General features: G+C 40.2%; 1 protein-coding gene across 2 annotated transcripts in view; it reads left to right on the top strand.

Annotated features, from left to right (window-relative positions):
• FNDC3A (fibronectin type III domain containing 3A) overlaps positions 1-18,332 on the top strand; it is a 379,001-nt gene that overhangs the window by 10,724 nt on the left and 349,945 nt on the right. For both annotated transcript variants that reach the window (XM_030200475.1, XM_030200477.1), the window contains exon 2: positions 7,894-8,031. In XM_030200475.1, the coding sequence (XP_030056335.1) occupies positions 7,933-8,031 (99 nt within the window). In that variant the 5' untranslated portion in view covers positions 7,894-7,932. The remainder of the gene's footprint in view (positions 1-7,893; positions 8,032-18,332) is intronic.

Genomic DNA, 18,332 nt, shown 5'->3' with positions numbered 1-18,332 from the left:
GACAGGAGGGATGCCAACTCAGTTTCCTGCGGAACCAAAATACCCAAAATGACGTCATCATTTGAACAAACTTTATAAAATGGACAAAATTCAAGCAATGCAGTTCCATTCTATACATTCATTAAGGCCACAAGTTAAAAAATCCAGTATTCTCATAATTTCCTACTCAGTCAAGTCCTAGTCATCAGCTCTGTTCCCCGTCCCTTCCACCACCCCTAGTCCTTTCTCTCTTCTGCTGTTCCTTCTCCCCCCTCTCCCACCCCTACTTCCTTGCTCCTTTTTCAGTTTTGCTTTGTTCCCCTTGTCCCATCCATCTTGTGCTCTATTCCCCTTATCCCCCTATCAATCTTCTACTCTATTCCCCTCTCCTCCCATCCATCTTTTGCTCTGTTCCCCTTCTTCACCCCCCCCCCCCCCTTCCAAGTGCCATCCATCATCTGCTCTGTTCAGGATGCCCTGCTGAAGATGCAACAACTCTCCAGAGGCAGATGAGGGCCGGCCAGGCACATCGAATACCATTTGGAACTGCTGCAGGAACTCATCCAGGTCCGCCAGTACCGGATTCCGCTGTTCCCACAGCGGGGACGCCCAGGCCAGGGTGGCACCAGAGAGTAAGGAGATGATATAGGTCACCTTCACTTTGTCGGATGGGAAAGCCTCCTAGTTTCACCTGGGACGCGACTGCCGTTCCCTGGGAGTTGAGCCCCCAGGTGCGGGCGGCCACCAGGACTTCCGGAACCAGCGGGGTGAACGGCCACCAACCAGACAGGCGGGAAAGCTGACACAGTCCAGAACCAGGAAGGCAGCAACACAGCAGAGTAGTCAGGAGTCAGTCCAAAGTCTGGGCAGGCAGCAATACAGCAGAGTAGTCAGGAAACAATCCAAGGGTCAAAACACAGGAACATAAGCTAACTGGCAGTAGAACACAGCTGAGGACCGCGACCTCTACAGCAATAGAAGCCGAAGCATGGAAGGATTGGTGGCAGGGCTTTAAATAGTGCAGGAATTAGGCTCAAACTTGTGCAGCTGTTCCAAGATGGCTGCCTCCATCAGAGGAGATGTCCCATGCCCAAATATGGGCTTCCTTCCTGGAGATGCCCAAATCCAAGATGACCACATCCTCGAACGCCCATACCCTGCGCAAGCGGTCTTTGAATATGGTGACAGGTGAGACAACGCTGGAAGTTGTTTCAGCTAATTATACCCAAGAGATTTCATTGGGTGTCTCGGCGATTCAGCCACTGAAAAGACCACAAGAAATATCGCTGGAATCGATTTGGACAGCCCTTGAAACCCTGCATAAGGCCTGTTCTTCTTTTGTATCAGTTTCCTTAAATAATTCTGTAGAAGTAGTAGAAGTTAGGAAAAATATTGAAATTTTTTCCGCTAGACAATCTAAACTGGAAATGGAGATGGTTAAAATTCAAGAGACTCAAGCTCAGGTTGCAGGAGACAGACTACTTCTACACCGTAAAATTGAAAATTTAGAGAACATAATGAGGAATTTAAATCTTCGAATACTTAATTTTCCATACTCAAAACTCATATCACCAAGAGAAATGTTTCATAAATTTCGAAAAGACTTTAAGTATCCAGAGCATTCTTTTCCACCTGTCCAGAAGTTATACTATTTGTCTGCTATCTTGAATCTACAGGATAATCGGTTGAGACAGGAGGTTCAAATGCAACATGAAACATCTGTGGATGTATTAGATATTTCTACTTTTCTGGAACAATCTAAAGAAGTTTAAACTAGAGCTACACTTCTGGTCTCTTTTGTTTTTCTATAGGACAAAGAAGCCTTATTGAGACTATATTTTCAAAAAACCCAACCTGAATTTTTAGGTGGGAAAGTGTTAATTTTTCCTGACATTTTCAAGTGGACTCAACAAAGGAGAAATAAATTCTTAGAAATGAGACAAGAGGTTATATCACTTAATGCTCATTTTCAGTTGCGATTTCCCTGTAAATGTAATTTATTCTTTAAAGATAAGAAATGTGTTCTATGAGCCTCTTCAATTGCGCAGTTTTTTGAACTCTCAGGGTAGCAAGGGAGAAGAACCAAATGTTTAGCTGCTCTAAATAGTTAAAGGGGTAGACCACCTATAATTTTTCATGGTGATATTTCCTATATCCAACTTCCTTTGGACTAATTCAAGGATCCTTTAAATTGTGATCTAATTAGCCAAGTAATCAAATGCTTATTGTTAATTTCATATTTTCCTTTGTAACTTTCTGTTTTGAAACTTGTTTTTTCTCTCAAAGATTATGTATCTTTGTAGTATTTAAAAATCATAATAAATAAAACTTAAATAATAAGAACTTATGCTAGTACCATAAAGACCATATAAATAAATTGATAAAACACATCTATAAAATAACTTCATAATGCAAAAGTAAAATCACATAATCCAACCAATTACATAAATTTATTTATTTATTTATAGTACATTTCTACCCCACATTTTCCCACACACGCAGGCACAATGAGGCTTACATAGGAGAATTAAAAATGACAATACAATAAGAGAAAATGGTGAGAGACAAGAATAGGCAAGGAAGGGGAAGGGGGCATAACAGATGCAGGGGTAAGTAAGTGGGACTAATGATCGGTAAGAGAGTGGGCGGAGTGGACCAGTCCAAATAGGTGGGTTTTCAGCAGCCTCTTGAACAGCTGGTGATCATTTTGCAGCTTTAAGCATTTCGGCAAACCATTCCAATTCTTGGCACAGGAGTATTGGAAGGACGAAGTGAAGATCTTCTTGTATCTAACGCCTCTGCAGTTTGGAAAGTGCAGGTTGAGATGAATGAATGTGATCCAGTTCACAGGTGTAAGCCTGCATTCCCATCAGAACTGCTAAGCTCCCACTCTCATTGTAAGCCTGCACTTACTTTAGAACTGTTGGGCTCCTACATTTGCATCAGCCTACACATTTATTAGAACTGAGCTCCCATTTTTACAGTAGCTTACACTCCGAGTTGCTAAGCTCCAACCTTCATTATAGCCTGCTCTTGGAGAAGGCTTTCCTCAGCCATCATCTGCCATCTTTCAGAACATAATTTCAAAACAGGCAGACAGTTGGTGTCGCCAGCAAGCACCTCCCACAATGGGCAGCCTGATTCTGAGGTGTCACGCTGAAGGGGCGTACCAAAGGGGCATGTCCTGTCATGCATCACTTCAAATGTTATCAAGGTGCGATCCCGCAAAAGAAGAAAGTCCCACATTCTAGTACCTAATAAGTTCTCCTATCCTCTTTGAACTTGAATACAACTACTGAAGCATTGACATCCACCCTACACCCTCTAAACATCATTAGTATCTGCAGTTCAGAGCCCCAGTCCACCTTGGTGCTATGCAGGACCTTCATTTACCACTGTATTGCAGCAAACCAATCAGAAGGTGTGCCAAGCGGTTGATATCACCTCCAGCTCCTCTTTGAATCTGCCTACAACTGCTGAGGCTTGCACCCCTTTGTGCGCAACTTCAAAAGCGTCTTCAGAAGGACTCTGAACCAGGTTTGTTAGTCGATATCCTTTGTGAGCAACTTCGAGAGAAACTTGACGAATGCATTCCACTGACAGTCAACAATATTAGAATACCAAAGTGCATCATTTCTTGCTACTTGGACATTTCTTGCTACTTGGACTTGCCAGATGTCAGTGAGTTTACTATTAAACTAATTATACATAAACTAGTAAAAAAGGCCCGTTTCCGAAACCAATGAAACGGGTGCTAGCATGTGTTTTTTTTTGTGTGTGTGTATGTGTCACAGAGTTTTCGTGTGTGTGTGAGGGTGGGGTGTGTGTGCAGGTTGTTGATGTGTGTCTTTTTTTTTTTTTTATTTGTTTTTTGGGTGGGGGGTTGGGGGATGTGCTGTGCTGGCAAAGTGGGATGGATTGGTGTGTGGCTTTGAGGGTGTGTTTCTGTTGTATTGTGTGTGTGTGGTTTTGTCTGTCAAGGAGGTTTGTGGAGGGGGGTCTTTCTGTTGGTGAAATGTAAATGTGGTTGTAGGGGGGTCAGCCTTTGCTGAGTGGTGGATTGTTTTTTCCGGGGTTTTTTTTTTTTGTGTGTTGTGCTGAGGCAGCAGTGTTGTTTTAGATGGGCGGAAGGTAGAGGAGCACGTTCTTGGTCTGTTGGTATTTTTTGGCCGTTTCAGGGCTGCTGTAGGGGAATGCTGGAACATTTATGCGTTGCGGGAAGCAGGGCCGTCTTTTTCCGGGTGCTTGGGGAATCCCCGAGGTGGGAGATGGCTTGGCTGGGGATGGTTAGGCACGTCCTTGGCCGCTTCAGCAAAAGGGGAAGAGGAAGGGGGTAGAGAGTTACCTGCAGCCGTGTGAGAAACCGGGTATTCTTTGTTTGTTTTGTATTATTAGTTTGCATTTCTGTTGTAGAAAGAGTGGATGCCTTTCGAATGATGGAGGTAGTGTGTTGGTGTGCGGTTGTTTTGTTAGTTTTGCAGCCAGTCTCCAGCGATTCCTAGGCAGGGAAGGAGTAGGGAAATTTGCTGCTGGCTGGGTCGCGGGTAATCCTTCCAGCTGGGCCACAGCTTGTCCTGTTCGCCCACGTCCCAGATGGTGAGGGGCACACTGTTCTCCGGCCCCACCGACTCCACGTCTAGTGAACCCAAATATAGCCTGTGCTATAGGCCCTCCGGCACTCTTCAGTACCGGCATTAGGCATTAAAAAATTTCTTCCCCCCCCCCCCCCCCCCCACTTCCGGTCTATTTTTGCACATACCCACAACAGGAATATTCTTCTCTCGTTCAAGCGGTGGTTCTGTGCTCTCCGTGCTGCACAGTTAATGAGCCATTCTGCTGGTGAATGCTCCTCCCTTATTGCCACGTAGTTTCCTCTGATAGGTCCGTCTTACGTTGCCTAGCGTTGCCTGGGAACGGTTTTGTGATGGTCCTTTGTGTTTCAGAACATTGAGTGTGTTTTTTCTGATTGGTCCGTCATGCGAGGGCGGGGCTGAGAGACATGGTCAGTGTTGTGGCTTCACCACCATGAATCCATGAACCCTTCAGGGAGTGACTGAGTGACTTCAGAACGTTGTCTTCAGAACGTTGAGGGTGAGTTTTATTATAGTAGATTAGTTAATCTCTTACCCCTCTATGTTCTCTTTATTTAACTCCTCGCTCAGTTCAGGTCATTTTAACACTGTAGTCTGATACAGACAGTATTTCTTACCATTCCTTGTTGTCTGTTTTGGTTTGTAAGAATTGATAGATACTTTCTAACATCACTAGGAATCAACGTTGTTTCTTCATCATCTTTACCTCACAGTTAACACAGTTAACAAAAAAAATAATAAAATCACTTTTTTCAGTGCTGTATAATGAGTTTTCTAAAAAGTATTGTTATACTGGTTACTTTACCTACTCTTTTGATTAAGACACACATGTCATTTCACTAATGCTTTTGAATTCATCTATACTATCCCTGTGATATACACCCCTAGGCACTATCCATATGGGTTATCTACCAGATACCAAAATAATCCGTTTACTTTAGAATCTCAATACCTGGTTCGTATTGCTGCTAACATCACACTTCCCACTAAGTATCATAACAAAAAAAACTTTCATACACCTCATACAACAAATGCATACTCACTGTAGTCCCATTGTCAGTTACTGATGAGCATTCTTACTTGCCCCTACCCATAGGTTATACCAATGCTTGTTTGGTTGTCAACAAAACCAAAATCATTAAAGAGTGGATAACAGAAGCTAAATCCAGCCTAGCCTTTATCTCTGAAACTTGGCTACATGCAAAAGATGATCCAGCAATCCTAGACATTCTTCATTTTCCCAGAGCCAAAAAGAGAGGAGGTGGCTTAGCTATTATTTATAAGTCATTCCACAAGGTAAAAACTATTACTGAATTTCAACCCCCAAACCTAGAAAATGTTGCCTGCTCTATAAAAGCTGATTCCCTATCCAAATCTATCTGCCTCCTATTACTATATCATCCTTCCAATAGCTGGAACCTGGCCGAGGCCGAATTTGATGAATTTATATCCAACATATATGTCAATAATGACAATATCATTAATGATTGGAGATATCAACTTACATCTTGAAAATGCTACTAATCTACATAGTAAACAGTTCCTTGATTTCCTTAATATCTGGCAATTCTCACTCTTCAGTGGAATGTTTTCCCACATCAAAGGACATCAGCTAGATTTATTAGCAACCAAATTTACAAACCCTATTAACTTTCACATATCTGAACCACAATGGTCCTCGATACTTGGGTCAGATGGTAGCACCTTTCTTTCAAGTTAAACTGGAAAGAATCCACCCATTCATCTATGCTTACTAACATATCACATACTTTCAAAACCAGAGGTAAAATTGACCCCTCAAAATTTTGGTCAAATGAACAATTTGGTAACTAACTTTCCTCTAATCCATCTATTTCATTCAACAATGGAAAGACACCTGAAAAACTGTTCTAGACAAACCTGCACCAATTACAAACAAATCCTGACCAAAAAAAGAAGTTATCTCTATGGTTTAACAAAGATCTCCTACAAATGAAACGTAAATGTAGAAGACAAGAAAGAATTTGGATCAAAAACAAATCCAGTGAACAATGGACTAATTGGAAACAAAAATCCTAAAATCATACAAGAGTATGATTATCAAGCTAAAAACACTATTCAAAACGTATAGGCAAAAAAAAGTTAATCCACAAAAACTTTACTCACTATTAAATAAGCTATTGAATATTCAACCTGTAACTACTACAAATGAACCTACTCCCTAATATCAATAGATCATTTTCTTAATCTATATGATCCTTCACTACTATACTCCCAAGCAGATAGAATCTGATCAGCCTTTCACCCACTTACAACTGATCAAGTCAAACGCACTCTTCACCTAAGTACATAAGTATTGCCATACTGGAAAAGACCAAAGGTCCATCGAGCCCAGCATCCTGTTTCCAACAGTGGCCAATCCAGGTCACAAATACCTGGCAAGATCCAAAAAATGTACAAAACATTTTATACTGGTATAAACATTTTATATGGTAAATCACAATGCCTACTTGATAAATGCCCTAGTTACCTAAATTGGCCTCTAATTTACTCATAAACTATTTGCACTCAAACATAACTTCAATGGTGTCTCAGAGCCTATTACCCCCTCAAAACGGCAACATTATTTTGACACCCTATTAGTGGCCACTTTTCATGCAAGACCAAAAGGAGGATGATGAAAAAGAAATGTGTGGGGGGTGTGATTTGAGTTTGAGGGATAAAGAGTGGTGTATAGAGGGATTCAGGATTTAAGGGAGATGTTTTGAGTTGTGCTTGTAAAATGAATATTTTTCTGTTATTTTTATTGTATCCCACACTGATGCTTGGTGGGCTTGCAGGTAATCAAGTTTTAATGAGTGAATAAACAAATTTCATTAATACTTTTAGTAAAGACATTACTTCAGTTTCACCTTAATTTTGGTCCATTGAGACATTAACACTTTTAGGGAATGCCTGTTAATATGGAACAGAAAAGTGACAGAATTCAGACATACGTGAGATGCTGGAAAGCGCCAGAGATTGAGTAGTCTGTTGGGTGACCCAGCAGAGAGACATGGAGGCATATTTTCAAAGCACTTAGCTTTCCAAAGTTCCATAGAAACCTAGGGAACTTTGGAAGGCTAAGTGCTTTGAAAATGAGCCCCATGGGCATGCTGGGTGGATCAAGAGGTAATTATCTGCTCGCTATGTAGGTAGGAATTGTGATCACCTCTGTTGGTTTTATGTTGTCAGTTGCTCTGAACTTTCTCAGACTTTTTTTTTTTTTTTTTTTTTAGTCTGTAAAATGAACTTGTTTATAAGTAGCTTGTCTAATTGATTTTTTGTTTTCTTTCTGTTTTAGAGTTTGAGCGTGAGCTGGTAAATTTATGTGTTATCAGTGATGGCAGAACATCCACTACCACTGGATAGTACTCAGCTTGTAAATAATGAGATTCCTATTTTACCAACCCCTGTTGCAAATGGCGATGGAGCTCAACAGGTGAGGACATAAGAATACTTCCATACTGGATTTTCTTGTCTTTACGGTTTCATATACTGTATATCACAATAGCTTGAGAAGTTGAATTAGCCAGTGTTATCAGCTAATAGAAGACCATTTTAAAAATTTTAAACCTTAGTGAAATATGGTTGACTAGCATAGTAACTTAAAAACACTCTATGAACTAACTAACTTCCGCAAACTACTAAAGACCCATCTATTTAACAAGGTATACAACAAAGATCAACAAATATGAACTCCTATACAAATATTCAGAACTGCCTTACATTATTTGCTTGTTAACTACTAGTATGTTTTATCATTATCATGTTACCCAAGATCCTTCTGTAATGCTAAATGTATATTTTCTTATGTCTCCACTATTCATGACGTATTGTAAGCCACATTGAGCCTGCAAAGAGGTGGGAAAATGTGGGATACAAATGCAATAAATAAACATTGATGTTTACCATATTTTTCCTCAGATTGAACCACTTGCAGTTTATACTGTAGCCAAGTACTCCTGAACTTTTAAAAATTTATTTTAAAGACATGTTTAGATTCTATAAAAGAATATTCAGAATGTCAGTTTGCAAAGATGGATCAAAAGTACTTGGTTCAGAATTTTTCAGCTTGTTAATATATTTTCTACATATGTTTTTGATATAATTTGCTCTTGTATTCTTCAGATCAGGAACTTGATTCACAGAATCCTTAGCAAGTCACATAACTAAATCCCCCAGGCTATTCACCGAGTCTGAGGTTTAGATAGTCTTGATAATGATAATCAAAAAAAGTCATCAGTGGCCTAGTGGACCTACTAGTCCAAAAGAGTTCTGATTTAGCAGGAGTTAGGCTGCTTAATAACCACTAACAACCTATACTCCACTGCAAAGCACTTGTTACACTTCCTAAGGGCCATTTCTTTATAGTTTCTTGCATCTGTTATTAGATGGATGCTATCCATGAACAAGTAGCAAGTTGTATCAAATCCACAGATTATGGCAAAGGGGATATGACTTCTTAAAAAGCAGGAAGAACTAACTGAACCTTGGGGTGCCCAGTGGGACAAAGGAAAGGCTTCTTATATATACTCTTCCTAGCTAACTTTAAACTGGTGATTTGAAGTGCTGTAGAAAAGTCAAACCTAGTTAGGGAGTCCACTGGAAACATCTGGTTAACTATGTCAGAGGACTCCACACCTGTGGCCTATTTTCTGCTGAAGACAAATTTCAGCAGATAAAGTTCAGAGAGCTAAGGGCAATCTGGAATACTTTAAAGGCTTCAGAAATTGGTCCAGCTGTACATGCAGATAGTGATGTACTTCAAAATGAAGCAGGAAGGAACAGGTATTTCCAGGTTGTCTGTTCTATAAAAATAAGAGGGAAAAATATACAATTGGCAATAAAACAGGTTGTAGTCTGTTGACTTTGTTTTTCTATCCCCCTTTTTTGTTAAAGCCAACCTGGTAGCTAGGGATTCCCATACTTGAAGACTTCATGTCCTGCTTGTCCTTGAAGAAAGCAGAGTTGTTAACTGGTGTTATCCAAGCTTACAATACCCACTAGCTTCCTCTAAGATTTGTCTATTGTTTGCTATTGTTATGTTTATAAAGTTCAGTAAGAACTTAGGTAGCCTTGTGTGGTGATGTCTGTCTGGGATATCCAGCATATGCATGGGTTTTGCTGAGAACAGAAATCTTTTTTTTTTAATTATTATTATTTTTTTAATTCATATTGCACCAAGCTCTCTTGAATTATATCAGCCATGTGCAAAGACTTAAATGCTTGGAACTTCAGTATCAGTTTTTGGATCAAGAGGTAATAGAAGATTAGCTTCTTAGAATGGGAAGTCCTAGCAATAGATCCTTTATTTGTTTTTTCTTTCTGTCTCTGTATTGCATACTAGTGGAACCATGCCCGTTTCCTCAATAATGAAATGGGGCATAGGAAAGCTGTCATGTAAGCTTTTTTTTTTTTCCTCTCTCACCTGCCCTCCCCTCCATGTCCAGCGATTCTTCCCTCTCCTCCCATCCTGTCCAGCGATTCTCCTCTTCCCTGCCCTCCCATCCGTGTCCTCTTCTCTCCTCTACTGTCCTCGCATCCCATCCATGCCCATCAATTCTCCTCTGCCCTGCCCTCCCTCCCCTCGATTTGTACCTGAACGTTTTCTGGCTGGCTGGCGCTGGCTTCCGTTCCGTTCGTAACATCCCTCCTGACGTCAGCTTGCCTCGCGTTCCCTTCCCTCTTGTTGTTCCACTCTCTGACATTATTACGTCTTGACGCGAGGGCGGGACAGTGAGGGGGAATGGAACGCTGGAGGCTGGCTGACGTCAGGAGATGTTACGAACCCAGACAGACAGCCATGGAACATTGGAGGTGCAAATTATTATATAGGATTTGAACAATCGTGCAATACTTAAGTAATAGAAAATACATTCTATACAAGAAAATTCATATAATCCATCAATAAAGGGAGATAAGAGAAAATGTTTTATAACTAATAGGTTATGAAATTACATCAGAATTAAACTTAAATAGTGTTTGACAAGTCATGCAAACCAAGCATGACTCGTCAAACACTATTTAAGTTTCCAAGGACAATTCAGAATCCGGGATATGAGCAGACAAGAAAGTAACCAATTGTTTAGGCTCAAACAAAAGGTATTTCTCATAAACACTTCATATTTGCAGGGATAATACAAAGAAAATAAAGTCCGTAACAGTGACCCTAGCTTTCAATGATGAATAAAACTGAATTTAGGTCTCCTGTGTAATATCTGGATAAATTCCCATCTATAGAGCCCTAAAATATTTTTGTCCTGTCTTAGGAAAAAAATAACTTAAAAATCCAGTCCATGCCTCCAAAGAAGGTAATAAACTAGAAGGAGATTGGGTGGCGGCGCCGGTGGTTGGGAGGCGGGGCTGGTACTGGCCAGATTTCTACGGTTTGTGCCCTGAAAATGGTAGATACAAATCAAGGTCAGGTATACATATAAAGTAGCGCATATGAGTTTTATCTTGTTGGGCAAACTGGATGGACCGTACAGGTCTTTTTCTGCCGTCACTTACTATGTTACTATGGGGCTCATTTTCAAAGCATAAGTACATAAGTACATAAGTAGTGCCATACTGGGAAAGACCAAAGGTCCATCTAGCCCAGCATCCTGTCACCGACAGTGGCCAATCCAGGTCAAGGGCACCTGGCACGCTCCCCAAACGTAAAAACATTCCAGACAAGTTGTACCTAAAAATGAGGAATTTTTCCAGTCCATTTAATAGCGGTCTATGGACTTGTCCTTTAGGAATCTATCTAACCCCTTTTTAAACTCCGTCAAGCTAACCGCCTGTACCACGTTCTCCGGCAATGAATTCCAGAGTCTAATTACACGTTGGGTGAAGAAAAATTTTCTCCGATTCGTTTTAAATTTACCACACTGTAGCTTCAACTCATGCCCTCTAGTCCTAGTATTTTTGGATAGCGTGAACAGTCGCTTCACATCCACCCGATCCATTCCACTCATTATTTTATACACTTCTATCATATCTCCCCTCAGCCGTCTCTTCTCCAAGCTGAAAAGCCCTAGCCTTCTCAGCCTCTCTTCATAGGAAAGTCGTCCCATCCCCACTATCATTTTCGTCGCCCTTCGCTGTACCTTTTCCAATTCTACTATATCTTTTTTGAGATACGGAGACCAGTACTGAACACAATACTCCAAGTGCGGTCGCACCATGGAGCGATACAACGGCATTATAACATCCGCACACCTGGACTCCATACCCTTCTTAATAACACCCAACATTCTATTCGCTTTCCTAGCCGCAGCAGCACACTGAGCAGAAGGTTTCAGCGTATCATCGACGACGACACCCAGATCCCTTTCTTGATCCGTAACTCCTAACGCGGAACCTTGCAAGACGTAGCTATAATTCGGGTTCCTCTTACCCACATGCATCACTTTGCACTTGTCAACATTGAACTTCATCTGCCACTTGCACGCCCATTCTCCCAGTCTCGCAAGGTCCTCCTGTAATCGTTCACATTCCTCCTGCGACTTGACGACCCTGAATAATTTTGTGTCATCGGCGAATTTAATTACCTCACTAGTTATTCCCATCTCTAGGTCATTTATAAATACATTAAAAAGCAACGGACCCAGCACAGACCCCTGCGGGACCCCACTAACTACCCTCCTCCACTGAGAATACTGGCCACGCAATCCTACTCTCTGCTTCCTATCTTTCAACCAGTTCTTAATCCATAATAATACCCTACCTCCGATTCCATGACTCTGCAATTTCTTCAGGAGTCTTTCGTGCGGCACTTTGTCAAACGCCTTCTGAAAATCCAGATATACAATATCAACCGGCTCCCCATTGTCCACATGTTTGCTTACCCCCTCAAAAAAATGCATTAGATTGGTGAGGCAAGACTTCCCTTCACTAAATCCGTGCTGACTTTGTCTCATCAGTCCATGTTTTTGTATATGCTCTGCAATTTTATTCTTAATAATAGCCTCCACCATCTTGCCCGGCACCGACGTCAGACTCACCGGTCTATAATTTCCCGGATCTCCTCTGGAACCTTTCTTAAAAATCGGAGTAACATTGGCTACCCTCCAGTCTTCCGGTATTACACTCGATTTTAGGGACAGATTGCATATTTCTAACAGTAGCTCCGCAAGTTCATTTTTTAGTTCTATTAATACTCTGGGATGAATACCATCAGGTCCCGGTGATTTACTACTCTTCAGCTTGCTGAACTGACCCATTACATCCTCCAAGGTTACAGAGAATTTGTTTAGTTTCTCCGACTCCCCCGCTTCAAATATTCTTTCCGGCACCGGTGTCCCCCCCAAATCCTCCTCGGTGAAGCACTTAGCCTTCCAAAGTTCAATAGGTTTCTATGGAACTTTGGAAGGCTAAGTGCTTTGAAAATATGTCTCTGTTACCTATCCAAATTTAATATTTGCCAGTATGATCTTTTAGCAGTGTCCTAAACCCTCTGTCCACTTTAGGAAAAGAATTGATGGCAGATTAGTCAAGAGGCTGAAGCTAAGTCTCAAAAAATTTTCAAAACTGTCATGACTCTGAAACATATCCTTTGAAGAAATAGTAGCAACCCTGGGAAAAATTGGTAATCTTATTTCTTCTGTCCAATAAGTTTTCCATATTTCCCATTCGACATTACTAAACATTTCTGACTTAGTTTAGAATATGTATCTTAAACTAAAACTATAGAAAGTTGAATAGATCATTTTCGATCCACTTTAACTACAGATTGTTCACATTGCTGAATCTTCTCTTCAAATTTTACCACGTTGTTATGTTGACGTTCCATTTTTGCAGTAGCTACAGACTACAAATGAGAAAAAGCTTGTAATAAAACGCTAATAGAATCTCTAGGTTGCATATCGGATATTCCTTGAGAGCTAGTCACATCCAAAACCAAAGTTCTTTTTCTCTAAGAAACAACATTAACAGTTTCATCATGAAAAGAGGTAGATTGGACAAGGTCTTTGTCAAACCCTTGAATTAGGAACAACTTTTCATTTCATGGGAAACACTCAAAATATTAAATGAATGCCCATCAAAAGACTAAGAGTTACCTACTACAAATATTAACTGTAGTTTCCAAATATTCCTCCAGTTCTTGAGAACCAGAATGAGCAGAGAGGTTTATGGTCACTTCCTGGTCCTGCTGGCTGATTTTCCAGCTGCGCACAAACATTGTTTTCTAGTAACCACGTCAAAAGGCACTATATCCCACTGCCGTTCTTCCCATGAGGCTCCAATTGCACTGTCTGATAATCTCATTGAAGTCACGGAAGCTTGCGGTACTCCTGAAGGACCCATTGTGGCATCTTCAAATGCTGTAAGTAATTCTTCATCTAACTCCAATCTCAAATAACTAAGTCCAGGAGTAGACATCCACCAACAGGACCAAATCTTCAGAGCGAGGTAGACAGTGGTTGTTACTGAAATCCCTTCTTAGAGATTTTGAAGGCTGCACAAAATTTGGACTGGGAACTAGGTCACCTCTGTAGAAGAGAGCATGGCACAGGGACAAAGTTTATCCCCATCTGTACAAGTCTCAAACACTTATGATTTTATATTTAAATCAATATAAAAATAATATTCTGTACATCTGTTTTATAAATCACAAATAGAAAACAATAACAACACAGAGCAACTGAAATAACCCCTGCTACCCTCTACCCTTCCAGTCCTGTCAGTATTTGACTTCTACTACCCCCAAGGAATCCTAATCCACCCTATTAGAATGTCCAGGAGAGCAAAATACAACTCAGTCTGTATGCCCTAGTGAGAGGGTGTCCTGACCAGGGGTCTCACTGAACCACCAGGGTTTTGGTATTTGGGCTGGTGGGGTCTGGAATCCACCGGACTATCAGGGCCTTATGTCTTTGGGGGAGTTGAGGGTCTAGGGTCCACTGGACCACCAAGGCCTTAAGTATTAGGGGATGGGGGTCTGGGGTTCACTTCTCCTAGATGCTTTCTTGGCATGCACTTAAGAGCTGTGCTTGATGCACAACTCTTGAGCACATGTGCCAGATACTAACATCCCGCCGAACTTCCTAATGCTCAACGCTATGAGTTAGCCTATATTTACATCTCATTAGCCTTGAGCATTAGGGAGTAGTTTTGTGCTGTTTGCGCTGGAGTTTTGAGCATCTGGGCCTGGATTTTGTGTCCAAGTATTCATTTTATAGCTCAGAATTAAAAAAAAAAAACCCCAAACAACCTGAATTAAAAATGACATTCAAAAGCAAATATATTTGGATGCTCTGTTCTCTTAAAGCCTAACCTTATGTTGACTGACGTTAGATGATCCAGAAGCAGATGCTGCTGCAGCTATTTGTTGATTTAGTTTCCATGGTGACATGATACATTCGTCTACAGCAGGAAGCTCACTGTACATTGACTAATTTGATAGGAAGCAAATCTTGAGGTAGGTATTGATGATTGGACTGGTAATTGGTCCTACCTTTTACATTCTGCTTCCAAGCATATTATGGATACAAAAATATAGAAATAGTAGAATCCTCCTACCAGAAATGGAGTTTAAGTTTCCGTGCTCAATACAGACACACTTGGTGTTCTGCATGTCAGTGAAGATTACCTCAATATTTAGTGAATGGAACAGATCGGAGCATCTGGAGTGGGGACTGTAGAATCTAACAGCCTTTGTCACTGTGGTAGTGCCAGTTGAATGAACAAAATAGAAGGATGCAAGCAACAGTAAGTTAACGTGCAGAAGCTTTAGAAATGATTACTAGAATTACAATATTAGAAATTGAAGTCTTATTTGAAGTTAGTTGGTGTCCACATCACATTAGGAACATATGCCCTAGAGATTTCTGAATTTAGAATACCAACTACCAGTTATGTGTAAAGTTGAAGGAAAAAGAGCCAGTTTGTATTACTTTTTAATGTAAAATAGTGCTGTGCCTCAAGGATGGTCTACAAATTAATTTGATATATTCTATACTGCTTATAGGAATTCTGAAATGCATTTCTAATTTTTGAGAGGGATACTATCTGCAATCTTATTTTTGACATTGTTTTGCATTGTATGCTTGTCTACTTGGAATGCTAAATTGTTTATTTCAGTATCATATCACACAGTACTTCTGCAGGTTACACTTTTTGATCTTGCTGCCTTTTGTTTCTGTTTCCTCCATCTGAACACTATAATTGTAGCACATTTCATTTTCATACTGACTTGTATTTTGAAGATTTAATTTTGCAGAAATATTTTAAAGTGTTTTCATACAGTACTGGAAATTGTAATTTCAGCTATCTACATTAAAATATTTATTAGAAGGATGACAGTCTTGCTTTGTAGTACTTTCTCAAGATAAATTAATGCTTAGAGAATATTAGGTGTTGATTCTTTTGTGAAACATACAGTTCGCTGCTCTGTATTGTCCCTGCAATTTCTCCCCCCATTTGTTTAGTGATTGCTGCAGAAATGTGCAGAATTGATAATATAGTAAAGTTCTTGCACAATTGTTTGAAAAATATGAATGCTTTTGATGCAGTAAGTGTTCTGGATAGTTTTGGCCTGAGATAGCTATTGTAGCTGAGGAGGCATTTTTGTATACTGAGTCCTCTTGAAACTACTGTAATGTTCAACTAAATGATGAAATTCCAGATAAGCAAGATGTATTTATGGTAGTGTGAGTGAGCTAGCAAAAAAAACAGCACAAAGGGCCTTTAAAAACAAAGGGAACACAATTTTTTCATCAAAAGAGCCCTTTAATAATAAAATTTGATTGGAGGAAGACCTGACACGGGCCGTGTTTCGGTGCTGCCGCACCTGCGTCAGGAGTCACACCGATGCGTGAACCTTGCATTACATGATATTCGGAGGAACATTTTGGAAATCATCAGGCGGTTGAAATTAGTCTGTTGCAGCCTCTTTTGTCATTGGTATGACCCCTGACGCAGGTGCGGCAGCACCGAAACACGGCCCATGTCGGGTCTTCCTCCAATCAAATTTTATTATTAAAGGACTCTTTTGATGAAAGAATTGTGTTCCCTTTGTTTTTAAAGGCCCCTTGTGCTGTTTTTTTTGCTTGTACTTTTTTTGTACTTTGTTCCCTCTCTTTGTTACATTATAGTGCGAGTGAGCTGGCATTGTGTGCCTCTGATAGTTGAAGTGGGGAAGAGATGGGACTAAATTTTGACCCTTTCCCACCTGCGATCTCATGGTATAAATATACGTGCTCCTGGACTTGTACATATTCATGTGTATTGATGTGATGGTCCATTGTGACAAACTGCTATTGAATATATACTTTATGAAAAATGCTAGACAGAAATATGACTTAGTCCTTCAATTAGAAATTAGAAAATTTTGAGTAGTAAAAGAAAATTTGTGATTTCCTGTATGATCCTTATTAATTAAATGGGCATTTTATGCTAATTTAAGTGTATAACATGATCAAAATGACATTTAAAAATGTGAGTCTGCCCCAAATATAAAGCTGTGTTTCTGCCCTTCAGTATTGAAAGTATCAGTTTATGAAGCCCTGAGCAAAGGCTTGTAATGAGAAGTGACAGTGATCTACATAATTGACAGGTTAATTAGGAATTTATGTATCTGATGGTACGGTTTGGAATGCCTCCAATAAAGTATTAATCCCAGACATGTGTTAACATGGCATATCTTTACTTCAGTATTTTCTCAATTTAACAACCCCTCCCCCCCCAAAAAAAAACAACAAAAGAAAAATCCTCTTTAAATTGCAGATGAGGGCTGGACTCATCAATGTAAAATTAAGTATGAAAATATTATTGCATGAGCTAAACAATACCTTGCAACTTTGGGCCACTGTCAGTCTCTGCTATATACTTGATTTGTTGTATGGGTACCTTTCCTGCTGCTGCTTCTATAACTCACTAAAAATCCTTGGGGGGGGGGGGGGCAGGCTAAAAGATAACAGTAGATGTGAAATGCCTAAATAAAACCCCTTAATTTCTGATTACCAGAATTTTGTTACAGGATATTTATACCACCTTTGTTTTATTGGTCTTTATTCAGTAGACTTGGATATGTGCAGTGCAAAAAGTAGGTCATTGTGGAACAGAGCTATATAACCCTCAATCCACCTTAATGTGGGGAAAAATACTGTGGGTCAAATATTCTGGGATGAGACCATTTAAGCAGTATAGATCAATTTTGCAGAATTGGAAATGTCTGATAAATATTCTTCTCTGAGGTCAAGCAGGACTTTACCTTCTTACATGTGGGTGTTGTGCAGCATTCTGTTGCTTCTAGAAGCCTTTCACAGACCCCTACCGCATATGCTCAAGTATCTTCCTGCCTGCCCGACTTGCACAGGACCCGCTGTTTCTTCATTTCTGCAGAGCAGTGAAGATGTTTCTTCAGTCACTGTCACACTTTTTTTTCTCGCGCACGGTTTTTTTCTCTTCAGTTTTCTGTATCTTACTGACTCTTCATTTTTGTTGAGAGTAGCCAGGACCCATTTTATTTCTCTGTGATTTTTTTCCTCCTTTATATTCTTTCTTTTGCATGCCCTTGTAATTTTTTTTCTTTATTTTTCAGTGGCCTGAGGCCTACTTAGAGCCTGAGCTCTTGGCTGGATCTTTGTTTAAAAAAATAAATGTATAAATTTTGTTTTAACATTTGAGCCATTTGATTTCATTGCAGCTATCTTCCCCGTGATGTCCCAGAAGCTTTCTGGTGGGTTTAAGCAGTGTATAGATTTTGCTAGGACCATGTTTGTGACTGACCTATATGATATGTGCCTAACC

This window comes from Microcaecilia unicolor, chromosome 4, assembly GCF_901765095.1.
Source record: "Microcaecilia unicolor chromosome 4, aMicUni1.1, whole genome shotgun sequence".
Classification (NCBI taxonomy): domain Eukaryota; kingdom Metazoa; phylum Chordata; class Amphibia; order Gymnophiona; family Siphonopidae; genus Microcaecilia; species Microcaecilia unicolor.
This window is presented reverse-complemented; position numbering and strand designations above follow the sequence as displayed.